Raw genomic sequence first — 19,708 nt, forward strand, 5'->3', positions numbered from 1 at the left:
AATATTCATGATAGAAAATGGTTTTTATCCTATTTCATCCATAACTGAAACTTATTTCACATCAAACTCATTTTTGTTACTATTATTTATCATGGATTTGAATTCATTCAACTTTTTTTTATTGTTTTAACGCATAACTATAGAGTGATACGTTTGTGTTTCGTTGTCGCTTGTAATCACTTGGTATTCATTAATATTCTTTCTTACCAAAACTATACTTTCCCGTTTTCGACAACGACACACAAGGCTCTATGAATGGATTATATTGTATTTTGTGTCAATTTTTCCGTTTTTCCTTTTTAAATTGTATATGCAAGCAATGGTAGAATTGTATAATAGATCATGTTTATAGATAAAACACTGAATAAGGCTTTACTAATTATAACTTTTTTGTTTCTTAAATTACTTAAAATGAAATACTATTCAAATAGATGAGATACTTGATATTAAAATATATCCCGTTAATGTTCACACGTTGGTATCATGCTTGTCAACATAGTTCAATGGCAGTAACCATAAATGTGGGATGCAATAAGCTACTTATCAAAATTTCTTCTGTGGAAGTCTAGCACCTGTGAATTGCCTTCAGTTGACACAAAGAACATCTTCTTCTTCTCGTTTTGCCAGAGTAGTACACCAATATCCTTTGCATAATCTGCTACAGTTTGGTATTCTTGGTAGGACTCGAAATCTGTGTATAGATATCCATCGTAACTTATGATTCTATCCAACTCAAGTTGCCACAATCGTATTTGGTCAACAACGGTTGGAGGTAAAACCTGAAGGGTCTCCTTCACGGTGGGGTCTAACTCTAATTTTTTACTCAAATTCTCTTCTGCCAATCGCCTCATTCTCGGGTGAGCATGAGTTTCAAGGTATGCTATAATTTGTTCTGCAGTAATACCATTCAATAAAGCATTTCTTACAGATTCTCTCGTAAGCTGTCCAGTCACCATATTCGCAAATCTTGATTTTAGATGGACAAATAGCGATAGAATAGCAATTTGCAATGGGGAGTTAGAATATGAATATAGTTTGAAGTTAGTCTCTATAATCAAGGCACCGTCTTGAGTTCGCTCTGTAGTTTCATCTTGTCCACTGTCTCCTTCTACAGCTGTTGTTTCATTAGCTTTATTTAACACGCTGTCTAGAGCGACTGAGGCACTTCTGAATGCTTTTGTGTCGGACGTCAACAACGTGGCTAATCTGGTAGGATAAAACTTTGCATAATCCGATTGATTTTGATAGATTAATCCGTAATCTCTCATATCCTGTAACATTGTTCTCTGCGTATTACTTAGTTGATCGCACTTATACGCCTTCCCTAGCTGTAATGCACCTAGCATGAAAATGAAATTTAGAACATCCACGGGATCCATCTGTAAACTTTCTGCCATCTTCAAATATTGAAGAAGAAGAGTCCACATCTGTGCATTGACATCTTGCAAGAGAAATTGGAAACCTTGGTTAGTAATTTTGAGTTCGCCATATTCTGCCTCTTCCATTAGACCACTATGCTGCAATAAGTCTAGAACCTTTCCACCAGGAGTGTTTGTATTCGGTGTTCCCACCATGTAATGCAAGATTGTTTCCCACTTTTCTGCACTATACTGGTCCAAAGTAGCTGTAGATACGGGATTGGTATCATCATCCGCAACATCACCAAAAGAGTTATTGATTTCACCACCAGTTAATACATTTTTGAAAGATTTCTTGAAAATTGGATTCAAACGAATCAATAGAGGTTGTTTACTCTCACCTTCTATTATAAGATTCAAGGATTTCATCGATTTAATAGAGTATTGTAACTGGTATTTCGCATCTGGCTTGACCCATTTATCTAAATCTCTAAGCGAGACATCGTGGTCCTGAAACAGCATCGACATAATGAAGAATTTTGCCATGGGAGAAAGCAATCTATAAATTGCCAAACATGTCGCTGGAGACTCATATAATCTTGATTGGACTTGCTCTGGAAGACCTTCTAGGTAGTCATTAACGGTGGTCTTGAAAAGATTCAGACTCATAGTATTGAAAATATGCAGCTCAAGGCCTCTTGAAATAGCAAGAGATTAGAACCAAGTGAGGAGATCAACAATTTGGTCACGTCAATCGATAATGTTATTTCAGCCTAATACGATTTGCTGCATTCGAACGATGCAATGCATCCATGATATCCGATTTGGAAAAGCTCATCTGAATCAATAGTACTTAAGGTTGATACCATGTCAAATCCAGACATTCGCATATTGAAAGTAAAATATATGTCACGTGTATATATATCATGTAACACGAAGAAATGTATCTTGCACGTGACTGAAAATTTGTTGATGACAGAAGAAATTTCTTTTCACTCTGTCAGATCAATTTTGGAAAATGAAAAAGATCAAATCAAGCTCATCTCGAATTTGAAATAATCGAAATACGCCAATGATTAATGTAGATGAGCTCTGTCAATATTGATGGAAACAAAGAGAAGTGCATTTATTGGCAGTTAGTGACTGTACTGATTTGCTGACCTCAACAAAGATTTGATTAAGTGAAATTTACTGGTTGGCTCCTTCTTTTTTCACTTTCAGTAGAGTAGCTTTGTTTGGTCTTTTTGCCTCTTTTCTAGATATTTTGTTTGATTAACTGTTTGGAACACTAATTAAGTTTGGAAAGGGTAGCTTTCAAATATCCTGATTGAATATTCTCTAAAATGAACCACACTGACTCCCATAATCCTGATGGCTATGAAAAAGATGAAGCGTTCGATGCTCTTTTGAAACCCGTCTTCAAAGGTAAAAAGCTGACTGACGAGATCAACACTGCCGAAGATAAATGGAATCTTTTGCCTGCCTTTTTAAAGGTGAAAGGGTTAGTAAAGCAGCATTTGGACTCTTTTAATTACTTTGTGGATGTTGATTTGAAGAAGATCATCAAAGCTAATGAGGTTATATTATCTGATGTCGATCCAGAGTTTTACTTGAAGTACATTGACATTAGAGTAGGATACAAACATAACGGCAACAAAGCTATTATGACCCCACCACATGAATGTAGATTACGAGACATGACATACAGTACTCCTATCTTTGTTGATATTGAATACACCAGAGGAAGATCAATTGTGTTGCATAGAGATGTGGAGATCGGTAGAATGCCCATAATGTTGAGATCAAACAAATGTATATTAGATGGTGCAGCAGAAAATGATATGGCCAAATTAAATGAATGTCCCTTAGATCCAGGTGGATATTTCATTGTTAATGGTACTGAAAAAGTCATCTTAGTTCAAGAACAATTATCTAAGAATCGTATCATTGTGGAAGCAGATGAGAAGAAAAACATCGTACAAGCTTCTGTTACATCTTCCACCCACGAAAGAAAATCTAAGACTTACGTAGTCACCAAGAATGATAAAATATACTTAAAACATAACTCTATCGCAGAAGAGGTTCCAATTGTAGTTGTTTTGAAGGCTTGTGGTGTTGTATCTGATTTAGAAATCATGCAGTTAGTTTGTGGTAATGATAGCAGTTATCAAGATATCTTCGCGGTGAATCTCGAAGAAGCTGCCGAACTAAAAATATACACGCAACAACAAGCCTTAGAATTCATTGGTACTAAAGTTAAAACTGTCAGAAGACAGAAACTTTCCATCTTGCAAGAAGGTATCGAGGCCATCGCTACGACAGTCATTGCTCATCTGACAGTGGAAGCTTTAGACTTTAGAGAAAAAGCATTATACATTGCAATGATGACTCGTAGAGTCGTAATGGCTATAGATAACCCAAAGATGGTTGATGACAGAGATTATGTTGGTAACAAGCGTTTAGAATTGGCTGGTCAATTGATGTCATTGTTATTTGAAGATTTATTCAAAAAGTTCAATAATGATTTCAAGGCAAACATCGATAAAGTCTTAAAGAAACCAAATCGTGCTGAAATGTATGATGCCTTACTAACCATTAACGTACATTCCAACAACATTACTACAGGTATGAATCGTGCAATTTCAACTGGTAACTGGTCTTTGAAACGTTTCAAGATGGAAAGAGCAGGTGTTACACATGTCTTATCCAGACTTTCTTATATTTCAGCATTAGGTATGATGACAAGAATATCCTCTCAATTTGAGAAATCTAGAAAAGTTTCAGGTCCTAGAGCCCTACAACCTTCTCAATTTGGTATGTTATGTACCTCAGATACTCCAGAAGGTGAGGCCTGTGGTTTGGTTAAAAATTTGGCATTAATGACCCATATCACCACCGATGATGAAGAAGAGCCTATAAAGAGGATTTGTTACTTGTTGGGTGTGGAAGACATAAGTTTAATTGACAGTGCTTCAATTCATTTAAATTATGGTGTCTACTTAAACGGTACAATCATAGGGACAACTAGATTTCCTACAAAGTTTGTGTCTCAATTCAGATGTTTAAGAAGAACTGGTAGAGCGTCAGAGTTCATCTCTATATATACCAATACACATCAAAAAGCAGTTCATATTGCTACTGATGGAGGAAGAATCTGTAGGCCGTTGATAATTGTTTCGAACGGGCAGTCTTCTGTTACTGCAGACCATTTAAGATCTCTTCTGGCTGGAAAATTACAATTCGATGATTTCTTAAAACTGGGTTTAGTCGAGTATCTCGACGTTAATGAAGAAAACGACTCGTTCATTGCATTATATGAAAAAGATCTATCTGAGAATATTACGCATCTAGAAATTGAATCATTTACTGTCTTAGGTGCAGTTGCTGGTTTGATTCCATATCCTCACCATAATCAGTCTCCACGTAACACTTATCAATGTGCGATGGGTAAGCAGGCTATTGGTGCAATTGCATACAATCAATTCAAAAGAATTGACACCTTATTGTATCTAATGATATACCCTCAACAGCCTATGGTGAAAACCAAAACGATTGAATTGATCGATTACGATAAACTTCCGGCAGGTCAAAATGCTACGGTGGCAGTTATGTCCTACTCCGGTTATGATATCGAGGATGCGTTAGTTTTAAATAAAGCGTCCATTGACAGAGGTTTTGGACGTTGTGAAACTCGTCGTAAGAACACCACCGTGTTGAAGAGATATCCAAATCATACTCAGGATATTATTGGTGGTATGAGAGTTGATGAAAATGGTGAGCCTATATGGCAACACCAAGCATTAGGCCCTGATGGGCTAGGTGAAGTTGGAATGAAGGTTGAAAGTGGACAAATTTATGTCAATAAATCTGTTCCAACTAATGCGTCGGATAGCATTCTAACTCAAACACAAGCTCAGTACAAGGAGACTCCAGTGGTATATAGAGCTCCAGAACCTTCTCATATTGATCAAGTTATGATGTCAGTTTCTGATAATGACCAGGCTTTGATCAAAGTTCTATTGAGACAAAACAGAAGACCTGAATTGGGTGATAAATTCTCATCGAGACATGGTCAAAAGGGTGTCTGTGGTATCATCGTAAAACAAGAAGATCTTCCTTTCAACGATCAAGGTGTAGTACCAGATATTATCATGAACCCACATGGTTTCCCATCTCGTATGACCGTTGGAAAAATGATTGAGTTGATATCAGGTAAAGCTGGTGTCTTGAATGGTACCCTTGAATACGGTACCTGTTTCGGTGGATCTAAGTTAGAAGACATGTCAAAGATTTTAGTCGATAATGGTTTCAACTATTCCGGTAAGGACATGCTTTATTCTGGTATTACTGGTGAATGTTTACAAGCTTACATTTTCTTTGGTCCAATCTACTATCAAAAGTTGAAGCATATGGTTCTTGACAAAATGCACGCAAGAGCCAGAGGTCCAAGGGCAGTGTTAACGCGTCAACCAACAGAAGGTAGATCTAGAGATGGTGGTCTAAGATTGGGTGAAATGGAACGTGACTGTGTTATCGCATACGGTGCTTCACAACTATTGTTGGAAAGATTAATGTTAAGTTCTGATGCCTTTGAAGTCGATGTTTGTGAAAAATGTGGTTTGATGGGTTATAGTGGATGGTGTACAAGCTGTAAAACCGCTGAACATGTTGTCAAAATGACTATTCCTTATGCAGCCAAACTTTTATTCCAGGAATTGCTTGCGATGAACATTGCACCAAGATTGAAATTAGGCGATGTCTTTGAAGCTTGACTGTAAGCATTTTCTGACGATTCTAGTAGTAACATTATTTATTCAGTATTACTTATAAAGCATCATTTTCACTTGAATTTTCATTATTGATTAGTATATACCATATCATAGTCAACTTTTAGTTTAGCCGCTAGCTCCTGCAAAGTCATTTCATCATTATCTTCTTTCCTTAGTTCATTCTCAAATTTCTGGAGTTCGTTCTGTTTCATTTCTTCTGCTTCTCTCACTTTCTCATCCATCCGTTCCCTGATTTCTTCCTTTTCTTCAATTGGCAAATGAAAGAAGTCCGGAGATTCCAAGATCTCTTCCATTTGTTGTTGAATGCCGTCATCGTATTGATACTCAACTTGGCGCTTTCTTGCCTCTATTTCTTTCCGCTTATACTCTTGATAACCGCCCATTCGATCAATTTTAACCAATATGGTATTCAACATGTAAGACATCCCACATTGACATATAGACCTCCATTTATTTATTAATTCGATAGTCTTGAGTTCGTTGTCGTAAGTTTGCATTATTTTCACTGCCCTTTTCAAAGCAAACTCTTTCTTCGTAAGATCTCGTATTTGTCGATCAAGATCGTTCTCTAACCTCCGGATCTCCTTTAAAAGTAACACACTACCCGTAGATCTTTCTTCAGGGTTTCTGCAAGATAACTTGGGCAAGATATCACTAAATGAATCATTCTCTTGAACTAAGGTTGTTTCACTATCACCTTCAAAATTCATGACATTCGACATAACGCCTGTAATGAGTACTGGTATAAGAATTATTCCACTTGGTCAAGTTATGCCTACCGCAGATTGTACTCCCGAGCTTTGTATTCTGAATGTAATGTTGAGTATACATGTTTAAAATAATTTACATAATGTAATTTCTATTTTCATGAAATTTACCGCCGATGTCTTTGACAAGGAGGCAATCCAATATAAGATGGTCGAAGACATAGGATTACCAATGAATTTAAAATTGAAGAAAGTTTGAACTTATCATACAATCATTTGATTATTCATCTGCTTCAGATTCAGCATCATCCATTACTATGTCTTGGGCTCCGTCAGAAATATTTTCTTCTTCTTCATCATCGTCAGATTCCAAGGATTCTCTTAAGAGTCTGGCCTTTTCTTCCTTAACCTCATTTTGGATAGCAACCCAGGAACCAAGAGGAGTATCTTTCCACGATATTTCATTTAAGAATTTTTCTACTTCTGTTCTGTTGTTTGGTCCGAAGTCTACATCTGATCTCTTCTTTGTAATGAATTGAGCGTTTTGGTTGATTTTATCTACCACGTTTTGCAACATCTTGTTAAACTTTACATTCTCAGAATTCTTGATATAACGACGTAATGAGATAACGGCAAGCGTTGTTAATTCTGGGAATGAAACGCTTCTGGAGTATAGAACAAAGTACTCACCTAGCAAATCTACAAATTGCTCAGCTAGCCCGTCTTGGTATATTTTTGTCCCCAAGTATGCTTGTGTACACTTGATGTTATGATCAAAGTCAAATGCAGGTAACGTTGACTTTCTAGGTTTCTTTGTGAATGCAGTAGAGGAGAGAATCTCAGATAATAATGGGTAAACTGGAATGAAGATACCAGTGTTTTGAGATAATCTGATCAAGGATCTGATCAAATAAAATCTCAATGGGAAAAATTGTGCTGTTGGAATCAATCTAATGACACCAATGGTAACTTGGACTAGTGGGTAAATCAATTGTCTAAGAGGGGATTCGTGGCCGTTTTCCTTTTCTGGGTTACATTGGATGGATATAACACGAGACCAGAAGTCCAAAGAGTGACAGAACTGCCAGTTATATACAATCTTGTAAGCACTTGATGGGTCCACCTTTGAGGACCTCTTAGTTGTGGCATTGATACTGTTTCTCAAGTGAATGGCTAGTTGTCTGATATATTCGAAACCCGATTGATAACTTATAACGTCATCAATACCGAAAAGTTCAGCAGCAGAGTTCTTTTGGAAATTGATTAGAGGCATGTTTCTGATGTTAGTTTTACGACAACTTTTAATGAAAGTAGAATACGTGGACTTCAATACAACTTCTAATAAAGCTTTCTTATATTCACGAGAGGCATTGTTCAAAAACGCGAATGTGGCAATTTGAGTTTCAACGTCTCCAGTAGTGGACCAAACTTCGACGACTTGAGAAATTAATTCTTTTAGTAATCTTCTAAATGAAATAAAGTATGGTAATAGCTCATAGGTAGAATGCAAAATCATTGAAGCGACGTCTGTGTTTGTGATGTCACTTAGGAGAACGATAAGAGATGGAACGTGCGATTTCAAAACAGAGGACAATTTTGTAACATTTTTATTTGATGGGAGAGTTCTGGTTTCATTCTTACTGACCCTATAAGGTGTCAATTTTTGGACGGCTTTTGGCATATCCACAAGGGCAACGAACATTAACTCGTGGAAGGCTTTTTCATCAAGAACTGTGAACTTGTAATCGTCTACATTTTCCTCGTTGTTCATGTTCACAGCAGCTTTAAAAGCTGAAACCACACTTCTGATAGTTTTGAAAGATGGGCTATTTTTTAAATCCTTCTTCCATTTATTTACGAGCTTTATGTCGACGGCAATTTTGCTATCTTTTTCCTCCTTCTTGGACTTTGATAAATCAGGTTCTTTCAGTTCTTCTTCTTCACCCACTTGCCCTTCTTCGTCATCTGATATTTCATCTAGAGGATTGGTAGATTTGAAAGACAAAAGATCTGGTTCGTTCTCTGCCAAATATTTGTAGAAATCAGGATCCTTCTTTGCCAAATCTTCCATATCCATTTTAACATCTTCATCTTCTTCGGCAGAAGACTCTGAATCATTATCTTTCACCTTTGATGCTTTTTCGGTTTCTTTAGCCATTTTCTTTGACATTTTTGGAATATCGAACCCATTGTCGAAGAACTCTTCAACCTTCATGTCGTTGAAGACTTCTTCCTTAGCGGACTTCTTCAACTTTTGATCTTCTTTGGTCAACGCAGCTGCATTCTTTTCTTCTTCTGTCTTATTACCCCTACGACCGGCGGTTCTCTTAGAATGATCTTTTAACTTCTTTCTATGGTCCAACGTATGCTTCAAGTGTTTCGTCTGAAACTTTTTAGTAGCTTTTGAAACTTTACCCATTGTGTAATTCTTGATCCCTTTATCAATAGGTAACAGGTCCCAAGATTATGCCTTTGATCAACAATATGATTTCAAGAAGATTATCTAGAGCGACTACTGGTTAAGTTGTTAGAGCTGCGTTAAAGTTTCTCTATATCTCTTCTTGGGGCATCTCATCTCATCTCATCTCATCTCATCTCATCGGATTGAATTTTGGTTTGGATATTTGGAAAACTTTTCATGGCGTTTCTTTTTGTATCCGGGTAATGGCATCGCCTTGACATCGATGAATAGTGCAAGTAATATGGTAATTGACATGCTTGGAAAGGTATCGACAAAAGATGCAACAAACTGCAAACAGAATGTCGAGAGATGCAACAGTTTTGAGCCGTTATTGATAAGAGTACTGAGGTATATGCATCAGAAAATAGTAGTAGTATTACCTTTTATGAAATCACGGCTCCAAGCTTTTAAGCAGTTTACTCGGTTTGTATCATGCAAAAGCTGTGGTGTTGAGTTGCAATCCAAGAATCCTTCTGTGACAGGCTACTATAAGCCTCCTCGCGCTGTCAGGAAAGATGCTGGCACCATTGAAGATTTGAAGTATTTAATGTTCACACAAGAACTTCAGCTAAAAAAACATGAAATCGGGCTACTTGATCCAGACACCGATCCAGATTATAAAGAACCTATTCCCAAAAGATTGGTTTGTAAAAGATGTGTCGATGCTATAAGTCATAACAGGTACAACTCATCTGATTTTCCAATTCATTCTTTCAACGATATAAAGGGCGCTTTGCCGCATGCTGCAAACGTATACCACGTTGTGTCTTTGTCTGACTTTCCCTTGTCATTAGACAAAACTATCCTGGCAGAAAAGAATAATAGAAACTATTTACTACTTTCAAAGGCTGATCAGATCACATACAAGTCATCAATGCTACCACATAAAGGGAGTGCTTTTTTTGCGGAATTTTGTAGACGTCATATAGGCGTACATGTTAAGAAAGTAGTATTGTTCTCTAACCCAAGAAATTGGAATATTCCATCAGTGATAAATGCTTTGGCTAAAAGATGCTATTTATTGGGTAATCCTAACGTTGGGAAAACGTCTCTCATTAATTCTTTGCTCCATGAAAAATCAACAAGTTTCCAAGCTCAACTTGATAAGAGAGGCAACGTTATTGGTCCTCCAAAAGGCCACGAACAAATACAAAGTACTCGCCGTAGGGCCATCTTCAATGAAGGTGGAGTATCACATATTCCCAACTTTACCAGAACCATGCAAACTTATTTGATAGAAGATAAAGTTGTGAACGATTTACCAGGGTATACAATGGATCCTACTAAAGTATCCGATCTAGCGAATTATATCGAGAAGGAAACGCTTGATAACATAAGGAAAACCTCAAAGTTTAAGATTGATAAACTGATAAAACAAAATTACACCTCTTTGACGGGTTCAAAAACTGGTAAATGCCTGTCTTTTGGAGGAATTTTTCATCTTGTTCCACCAAATTCCACTATAAATCAGGTGGTTAATTACATTCCTCTTCCGGAGCATGAGTTTTCAAATGTCGAAAAGGCTGTTAGCTTATCTCTAGAGGTGCTACAGTCAGAAAATCATTCACTTCGCCAATTTTTTGCTCTCAAGAAACCATTTACTGACATTAAGATGTTTGATAGGCACGTAATTCCTCCATTTAATGGAGCAATCGAAATTGTTCTAAAAGATATCGGATATTTTCAAGTTAAACCTACTGGAAAATATGGTTTCAATGGTCTTTATGAACTCTGGGTCCCTAAAGGTATCAGGGTATGCATTAGAGAACCGTTATCAAAATTGATATCAAAAAGCTATGAAAAGTATATTGAAAGTGGAGACATCGCCGATGTTTGTCCAACCGATCGTCCACTAATTTCAGACACCTATATTATGAACCATACCGAAGAAGATACATTTGCCAGAATGAGAGAAATGTACATCAATAGGACTTCAAAAGATATTCTCTCAAGAAGACTTCTTCAAAAAGATCCCAACGATATAGTTGGAACTCTTCAAAGCCCACCATCAAACTTGTACTGGTATTACAAGTGGTGATTGGATACACAAAACTATATGCAGCAATATGGAAATAGCCCTGTAAATAGAAAGTAAGTAGTTTTCGGTATTGAGCGTAATAGGGAACAAAGCGAACAGAGAAGTATCATGACTAATTTCTTTTGTTTGCTTGTCTGTTTCTTTTACTTTCCTTGACATGTTCTCTGCATGTGTGATAATATTTCATTTCTCAGGATTGATATAAGTTGAAAACGGTAAATGAAACTATTACAACAAAACTTCTCTGATATCCAGGATACCGAACAGACGACTTCAAGACATTAATGAAAATCTAACATAATTCATAGAACATAATGACTGATTTGACGCTGCGATGTATGCATTGTCACTCAATGTTGGAAATAGACGTATCCTTGATGGATCTTTCTATGGCCCAACGTGATCTGTTAGTATCTTCAGATGCCAATACCAGTGGTAAAGACTCTAGTGCAAACAGCAACCAAATACCTGCAGATAAACTGAAAGTGATGAAAGAAGTGAAACAGCCGTCTCAACTTCGGTTGACGAAGCCAGGGAATATTGCATCTGATTCGTATGTCTTTTTGACGGATACAGAGTACAGTTTACAAAAATCCAAAATAGGGGGCGACGAATCTGGAGATGAGGAAGACTATGACGATAGGAACAAGACCCTTTCGTCGAGAATCAATGCGCTTGGGAATATTTTTAATATATTATCCTCGAAAAACAATGTAGATTATCCTGTTTGCCAAGGTTGTTGTGATACATTATTAGAAAAGTTGAAGGAAGAATACAACCAGGAACTGAAGAAAAGAGATACGTACCATGACTTTATGAAAAGGATACAGGAGCATAAAAACGTCAATGGAATTAATATTGGGGATAACAGGGCTCTAGAAGAGCTTTCCTCACTTAAAAAGGAGAAAGAACAACTTCTTCGAGAATTGCAACGATTAGAAGATGAGGATGAGAAACTACAGAAGGAGACGATACTGCTACAAGAAGAGTTAGCTAAGAAAAAGGACCAATATATAGTAAGGTTACAAAAGCAGAATATTCAAGAGCTGGAGCAACTCACTTTCATCAAAGATGTGCAGTCTCTCAAGAATCAAAGAGTGGTTACTCTCAACCACATTGATAAATTACGGAAACTCAATATATACAATGAAACTTTTCGGATATCACATGACGGACCATTTGGAACCATAAACGACCTAAAATTGGGAAGTGTTCCAAACGCATCAGTACCATGGTCAGAAATAAATTCAGCTCTGGGACAAGTTGTATTGTTATTATCATTAATCGCCGAAAAGCTATCAGTTTCTTTCACAGATTACAAATTGATTCCGATGGGGTCTACGTCCAGTATAGAAAAATTTGACCCTAAAACAAATCAATGGTTTGTTCACAAAGCATTCAGTGGGGATGAATTTAGTTTTGGATCCCTTTTCCACAAAGAAAGTGCTATTGACAAGGCACTTACCTGCATACTTGAAATCATCAGTCTTTTGTCCGCCAAAGTATCTTCAGATTCCCAGGATCCAGCGTCAATAGAACTACCATATGAAATCTTGGGGGATAAAATTAATGGTTTAACAATTCTTCTTAATGGGGCAACACCTTCATTAGAATGGACTACTTCATGTAAGTTTCTTCTTACTAACGTTAAGTGGCTCTTGGCATTCTCCACGGCGCATATTGACAAAAATAAACCATAATCCAGCATCCACCACTTTACATAATCTGATCTTCAGAGAGTACGTAGTCAAATAATAGTAGTCCAAAGATCAGTTCAAATAACTCAACTGCATGCACCAAATCGCTACTTATATAAAATAGGCTTCTGTTCTTTCCCAACGAAGCGTTTCTTATTCACATATGCTGCGGTTTGATTTTCATTTAATTCACTGACGCTAAGAAACGTCGAAACCTTAGCATGAAAATCAATAAGGTTTAAGAAAATAAAAAGAACCGAAGACATCAATTTCAAATCCACTGAATTTCAGAAGAACTTAACTACGAAGGGGAGCAAAGAGCAGCTAAGTGATAGTATATTAAGTGCATAATAACCTTCAGAGATAAAAATACTTTCTTTGTGAACCTTGATTTTATTGGTTAGTTATATCAGCTTCTTTTAGGCGATTCCTGGTTGCCTTTTTAATCATTCCCTATGACGGAGAACATCGAGCTATGGGATGCGAGCTCATCCCATAAGGAAACTTTCAATAAGGACAAGTTGAAAAAGTTTTTACAGACATTAACTTTCAGTTTGAATGCAGAATATATCGAATTGGATACGTTGGTGGAAAAGATTCTTGTGGGGATACCAAATGAACCTACGGAGCGCTCCAAATTTGTGTCATATGTGGCGGAAACCGTAGCCGGTTCAACCAGCGCACATCCAGATTATTCCATCTTGGCTGCGAGAGTAGAAATTAGAGAGTTACACAGAATCATAGGTGATGCAACTTTTACCGAGAATTTAGCCAAACTAAGGAAAATTAGTCGTGAAGTGACAGAAGACGCTACGAAAAGACGGAAAATAACTAGAGACTTATCCAAAAATTTGATATCGGACGAATTTTATCAGTATGCTCTTAAATTCAAGGATAAAATTGACCAGGCAATAGACAAGTCAAGAGATTACAACTTCACTTATTTTGGATGGAAGACTCTTTGCAAATCATATTTGATGAAGAGAAACAATGAACAAACTCATGAGACTCCACAGTTTATGTTTATGAGAGTTGCTTTAGCTATTCATGGGCCCTTCGATGATATTGATTCGGTATTAGAGACGTTTGAGTTAATGTCACAAAAATATTTCATTCATGCTTCGCCAACATTGTGTAACAGCGGTACTGTTAATCAATACTTGTCATCATGTTTCCTTGTTGGGATGGAAGACGATTCCATAGACGGAATTTACAAAACGTTACATAAGACCGCTTTGATCTCGAAGGCATCTGGTGGTGTCGGGATACACGTTTCAAATATCCGTGCAAATGGAGCATATATCTCAGGTTCCAACGGAACATCCAATGGCCTTGTGCCAATGTTAAGGGTTTTCAATAACACTGCCAGGTATGTTGATCAAGGTGGAAATAAAAGACCAGGAGCATTCTGTATATATTTGGAGCCCTGGCATGCAGACATAATTGACTTCTTGCAACTGAGAAAGAATCATGGCAAAGAGGAAATGAGGGCAAGAGATTTGTTTTATGCCCTCTGGATACCTGATCTCTTTATGAAGCGGGTTGAGAATAATGAAGACTGGTCAATTTTTTCCCCAGATGAAGCACCTGGGCTAACTGATTGTTATGGTGATGAATTTGATAAGCTTTATGAAAGATACGAGAAAGAACTAATTCCTAGGAAAAAAATGAAAGCGCAACAAATTTGGTCAGAGATACTTCAAAGTCAAACGGAGACTGGAGTGCCGTTCATGCTCTATAAAGATGCATGTAATAAAAAATCTAATCAGAAAAATCTCGGCGTTATCAAATCATCTAATCTTTGCTGCGAAATTGTCGAGTACAGCTCTCCAGAAGAGGTTGCTGTCTGTAATCTAGCATCTGTTGCCTTACCTACTTATGTCAATTTGAGTTCCGATGGACCGCCTGTATTTGACTTCGTGAAACTACATCATGTTGTTAAGGTTCTCGTTAAAAATTTAGATAGGACTATCGATGTGGGAAAATATCCTGTTCCTGAGGCTAGAAATGGAAATATAAGAAACAGGCCTTTGGCTATTGGGGTTCAAGGGTTGGCAGACACATTCATGCTCTGCCGTACTCCATTTGAATCGGTTGATGCCGCGACTTTAAACAAACAGATTTTTGAAACCATATATCACGCTGCTATCGAGGCTTCCACAGAACTAGCTGAACTATTTGGTCATTATGAGAGTTTTCCTGGGTCTCCTGCCTCAGAAGGCCAGCTTCAATTTGATTTATGGTCATTGAACAAAGATAACTACAAGTTTTTATTTGATGATTGGGATTCTTTGAAGTCAAGGATTACCAAGGGTAAAGGACTGCGTAATTCTCTATTGGTTGGCCCAATGCCAACGGCATCTACTTCCCAGATTTTAGGATTCACTGAATCTTTTGAACCTATGACATCAAATATATACTCCAGAAGAGTCTTGTCGGGTGAATTTACAATTATCAACCAATACATGGTGGATGACTTTTGCCAGTTGGGAATTTGGAATGAAAAGTTGAAAAATCGTATTCTTAGAGACAATGGATCAATACAAACGATAGAAGGGATTCCAGAAGAGGTGAAGAATTTATACAAAACCGTGTGGGAAACCTCTCAAAGGAAAATGATTGATTTATCCAGTGATAGAGCACCCTTTATTGATCAGTCGCAGTCTCTCAACCTTTACCTTCGTGAACCTACCATGGGTAAGCTTACTGCTATGCATTTCTATACCTGGAAGAAGGGCTTAAAGACTGGTATGTACTACCTCAGAACCCAAGCAGCTTCAAGGGCAATTCAATTTACTCTAAATGATGAGAACACGCTCTTAGATAAAGTCACCACTAAAGTCAAAGATTCTCGCCCTCTTCATCCAAAGAAATTCCTTGGACAATACCCTAAACATGCAAATGACGATAATCACAAAGCAGATAAGATTTTGCCAATTGAAGATACTTATGGAATTCATGACTCTACCCCATTGGTTTGTAACATTATTGAAGGGAGTACTTGTGAAAGTTGTTCCGGTTAGTCAGAAAAAGTTGTATTTTAAGATACATAACACACTTGTAAATAGCAATATAAATTGAACCCTATGAGGGCCGGATATATTAATACATTTCATTCACCGAAGTTGACATTTAAATCCTCATGATATACTGCATTAGCAACAGGTAACTGTTTTCACACCGTTGCCCAGATACATAAGTCATTTCATTTCATGATTATAAGGAGCTAAAAGGAGAAATTAGCAGCACCAGTTCCCTTTCTCGATTTACGAATGGCTTCTTATTCAATCTTACTATCTAAAGGCCGCAAGAGTCAACCTATCAAAAAAAAAAAAGGGCTGGATGCAGCAATCCATTGAAAGACCTTTCCGGGATATCTATTCCTAATTCAGTAATTTATCATCAAAACGATCAACATGTCTTGGTTGCGTTATGAAGAAAAAGCCGAGGTCATACATCGGATGAGAACTACCAACAGACCAAAAAGAACAAACACTATAGAATATCCAGATTAAAGTTGTTTTGGTATTTCTAGAATGTTGTTTGAAAAGAATCCCATCAGGCATTGCTGCTACTATTCTTTCTCGATTTAAGAAACAGCACTGCAACGGTAGTTGATTGATTCACACTTTTCCAACGCTCTATAATATATATACAAGGTGCAATATTTCAATATTACTGTAATGCTTTCGAGGTTGCTTCTCGCTCTCTTGAGAACAATGGCAGCCAGCAGTAATATTGCGACGTCGAGAAACGGTAACCTCCCCTTGTGCATCTACACTTAAAGTATTTCTAAATAATTGATTTTCAGAGTCATTCCATCTTACCAAGTACAACCCGCAAAGAGTGTGATATCAGGGAACGGAAATCCTATTATTCTATGGCCTCATTTGTCCTAGTATTATTTTCTGGTTGAATGGATATCCTATTTAGTTTCCCTATCTCATCATATTTAAATACGTTAAAACAGAAAAACTGGTTTTTTCTAAGCTTTGAGGAAGACTAAAGGTGATTACAGGATATTACCTGACGATCACAGTTGCGCACAACAGCTAGAGGATAGTACCGTTGCGAAACATACTCAAGTGTGCATAACGCGAAGTCCAACGTAGTTTCTTTTATTGCTTGAGTTTTTTGATATTGCTTATTTCAGGATGCTTTCAAGATCTGCTCGTTGTTCTAGGGCTGTTCTCTTCAGTGCCAAACGCTCTCTAGCTTCCCAGGCTAATACTGGTGCTAATGCCAGTGCTAACCAGGTTATGGTATCAAAGCATGTGCAAGACATTGACCCAGAAATGTATGACATCTTGACGAAAGAACGCAAAAGACAAAAACATTCCATCACTTTGATTCCAAGTGAAAACTTCACTTCTAAGTCTGTTATGGATCTTTTGGGTTCCGAAATGCAAAACAAGTATTCTGAGGGCTATCCAGGTGAGCGTTACTATGGTGGTAATCAATTTATTGATATGGCAGAATCTCTGTGCCAAAAGCGTGCCTTGGAATTGTACAATTTGGATCCTCAACTATGGGGAGTTAACGTTCAGCCATTGTCCGGTGCTCCAGCTAACTTATACGCTTATTCTGCAGTTATGGAAACAAACGACCGTTTGATGGGTTTGGATTTACCTCATGGTGGTCATTTGTCTCACGGCTACCAATTGCCAAGTGGTACTAAGATTTCATATATCTCCAAGTATTTTCAAACAATGCCATACCATGTCGACTCACAAACTGGCATAATCGATTATGATTTCTTGTCCAAGACGTCTAAATTATTTAGACCTAAGGTTATCGTTGCAGGTGCTTCTGCATACTCCAGAGTCTTGGATTACAAGCGTTTCAAGGAGATTGCTGATGCATGCGGGGCCTACTTGATGTCTGATATGGCCCATATCTCGGGACTTGTCGCCGCTGGTGTTACTCGTTCTCCATTCGAATATTCTGATATTGTTACAACTACTACCCACAAATCTTTACGTGGGCCAAGAGGTGCTATGATCTTTTACAGAAAGGGTGTTAGAAAGGTTACAAAGAAAGGTAAGGAAGTCCTATACGACTTGGATAAGAGAATCAACTTTTCCGTGTTCCCAGGTCATCAAGGTGGTCCACATAATCATACTATTTCTGCCTTAGCCGTTGCTTTGAAACAAGCTGCCACTCCAGAATTCAAAGAGTACCAAGCCGCTGTTGTTGAAAATGCTCGTATTTTCGGCGAAGAATTAGTCAAGAAGGGCTTCGAATTAGTTTCTGGCGGTACCGATACTCATTTGATCTTGATCAATTTATCTAACTTGGGCATTGATGGTGCCAGGTTGGAAACCCTGTTGGAAAACATCAACATTGCTGCTAATAAAAATACTATTCCAGGTGATAAATCGGCTTTGTTCCCGTCAGGTTTGAGAGTTGGTACACCAGCTATGACCACTAGAGGCTTTGGGCCACAAGAATTTGCCCAAGTCGCTGCTTATATTGACAGAGCTGTTAAGTTAGCCATTGGCATCAAATCTCAAGAATCTCCAGATGCTAAAGACGCTAGATCGAAGTTAGCCAGCTTCAAAGAACTATGCAAGGAATCAGACCAAGTCAAGCAACTAGCTGACGAAGTCTATCAATGGGTTGGTGAGTTCCCAGTTCCAGGTGAATTATAAACTAAGAGATGTATAGTTGAATCGAGCCTGAAGAGCGACGTTTCCTAGTTAGTATATGTATGGCCTAAATAAAATTAGTTTCAATGGGTTCATATACATCAACAACTACAATTGCCGGTACTGACAGCCTCTGGGCTCTGCTCCAAATTTATGCCACCTCCTTCATTACTGGTTGAGGTACTTTGCGGTACATCTTCTTGAAGTAGTGTAAATTTATCGATGGGTATGTCTTTACCTATTTTCAGAAACAACTCATCTATGCCTTCTCCAGTTTTGGCAGATACTAGTTCAGCATCATTCCAGTTTTGCAACGTCTCTTCATCCACAAGATCGATTTTATTCCCCACAACTCGTAGCTGCACAGTGTCTTTCTTATAGTCCTCCAAGTAATTATTCAATTCATCGATCCACGACTGTGCTTTCTTTTCACTTGCTAGTTGTGTCACGTCAAACACTATCAAGGCCACATCTGTATTTCGGTAATACATGGGTGCCAATGACCGGTATCTCTCCTGCCCTGCAGTATCCCAAATTTCAAAATTCACTCTTCTTTTAATCCCATCCTCTGAGTCAACCCACTCCATCGCCTTCGTACTAAAAGCAGCACCAATAGTGGGGCTGTTAATATGGAACTCGCCAGTGGTAAACCTTGTCACAATTGTTGATTTCCCCACTGATGATTCACCCAGTAAAACCAGTTTTACTGTGGAAATGTATGTCGATTCTGTCATGACTTTTATGCTAATTCCACGTCAGGTAAGACAAAACGCTACTGAACTGTATTCTTCCGCTGATTAAATTTACGTCTTATCTGCCTTTGATTGTCTTCGACTCAAAATCTAACCAGGCATTGATCCGGTTGTAAACATTCTGCACTTATTTCTGCCCTGCAATGCCAATCCTTTAAATTTCCCATTTTTCTTTCATGTGGAATCTCAAATAAAGTACGCGTTTGAAACCTTTTCAACTCTGTTAACGTGTAGATGAGATGCTGATGCAATTAGGA

At 37.7% G+C, this 19,708-nt stretch overlaps 9 protein-coding genes across 9 annotated transcripts; 5 read left to right on the top strand and 4 right to left on the bottom strand.

Moving 5' to 3' along the window:
* Positions 1–536: 536 nt before the first annotated feature.
* On the bottom strand, positions 537–2,027 carry TFB2 (TFIIH/NER complex subunit TFB2; the record flags this gene model as incomplete). Its single annotated transcript, XM_455127.1, has 1 exon — positions 537–2,027. The coding sequence occupies one exon, from the start codon at positions 2,025–2,027 to the stop codon at positions 537–539; it is 1,491 nt and encodes a 496-aa protein (XP_455127.1).
* Positions 2,028–2,701: 674 nt separating this feature from the next.
* On the top strand, positions 2,702–6,130 carry RET1 (DNA-directed RNA polymerase III core subunit RET1; the record flags this gene model as incomplete). Its single annotated transcript, XM_455128.1, has 1 exon — positions 2,702–6,130. The coding sequence occupies one exon, from the start codon at positions 2,702–2,704 to the stop codon at positions 6,128–6,130; it is 3,429 nt and encodes a 1,142-aa protein (XP_455128.1).
* An 83-nt stretch (positions 6,131–6,213) lies between these two features.
* Positions 6,214–6,870, bottom strand: MEI5 (Mei5p; the record flags this gene model as incomplete). The annotated part of the gene is made up of 1 exon (XM_455129.1): positions 6,214–6,870. One exon carries the CDS (start codon positions 6,868–6,870, stop codon positions 6,214–6,216), a length of 657 nt encoding a protein of 218 aa, XP_455129.1.
* A 265-nt stretch (positions 6,871–7,135) lies between these two features.
* NOC2 (mRNA-binding ribosome synthesis protein NOC2) lies at positions 7,136–9,274 on the bottom strand (the record flags this gene model as incomplete). Its single annotated transcript, XM_455130.1, has 1 exon — positions 7,136–9,274. One exon carries the CDS (start codon positions 9,272–9,274, stop codon positions 7,136–7,138), a length of 2,139 nt encoding a protein of 712 aa, XP_455130.1.
* Positions 9,275–9,539: 265 nt separating this feature from the next.
* Positions 9,540–11,354, top strand: GEP3 (Gep3p; the record flags this gene model as incomplete). Its single annotated transcript, XM_455131.1, has 1 exon — positions 9,540–11,354. The coding sequence occupies one exon, from the start codon at positions 9,540–9,542 to the stop codon at positions 11,352–11,354; it is 1,815 nt and encodes a 604-aa protein (XP_455131.1).
* Positions 11,355–11,668: 314 nt separating this feature from the next.
* On the top strand, positions 11,669–13,054 carry VPS30 (beclin 1; the record flags this gene model as incomplete). Its single annotated transcript, XM_455132.1, has 1 exon — positions 11,669–13,054. One exon carries the CDS (start codon positions 11,669–11,671, stop codon positions 13,052–13,054), a length of 1,386 nt encoding a protein of 461 aa, XP_455132.1.
* A 452-nt stretch (positions 13,055–13,506) lies between these two features.
* On the top strand, positions 13,507–16,074 carry KLLA0_F01188g (uncharacterized protein; the record flags this gene model as incomplete). The annotated part of the gene is made up of 1 exon (XM_455133.1): positions 13,507–16,074. The coding sequence occupies one exon, from the start codon at positions 13,507–13,509 to the stop codon at positions 16,072–16,074; it is 2,568 nt and encodes an 855-aa protein (XP_455133.1).
* Positions 16,075–17,205: 1,131 nt separating this feature from the next.
* Positions 17,206–18,702, top strand: SHM1 (glycine hydroxymethyltransferase SHM1; the record flags this gene model as incomplete). Its single annotated transcript, XM_455134.1, has 1 exon — positions 17,206–18,702. The coding sequence occupies one exon, from the start codon at positions 17,206–17,208 to the stop codon at positions 18,700–18,702; it is 1,497 nt and encodes a 498-aa protein (XP_455134.1).
* A 98-nt stretch (positions 18,703–18,800) lies between these two features.
* Positions 18,801–19,433, bottom strand: YPT10 (Rab family GTPase YPT10; the record flags this gene model as incomplete). The annotated part of the gene is made up of 1 exon (XM_455135.1): positions 18,801–19,433. The coding sequence occupies one exon, from the start codon at positions 19,431–19,433 to the stop codon at positions 18,801–18,803; it is 633 nt and encodes a 210-aa protein (XP_455135.1).
* Between the last annotated feature and the right edge of the window lie 275 nt (positions 19,434–19,708).

Source organism: Kluyveromyces lactis (assembly GCF_000002515.2).
Source record: "Kluyveromyces lactis strain NRRL Y-1140 chromosome F complete sequence".
Taxonomy (NCBI): Eukaryota; Fungi; Ascomycota; class Saccharomycetes; order Saccharomycetales; family Saccharomycetaceae; genus Kluyveromyces; species Kluyveromyces lactis.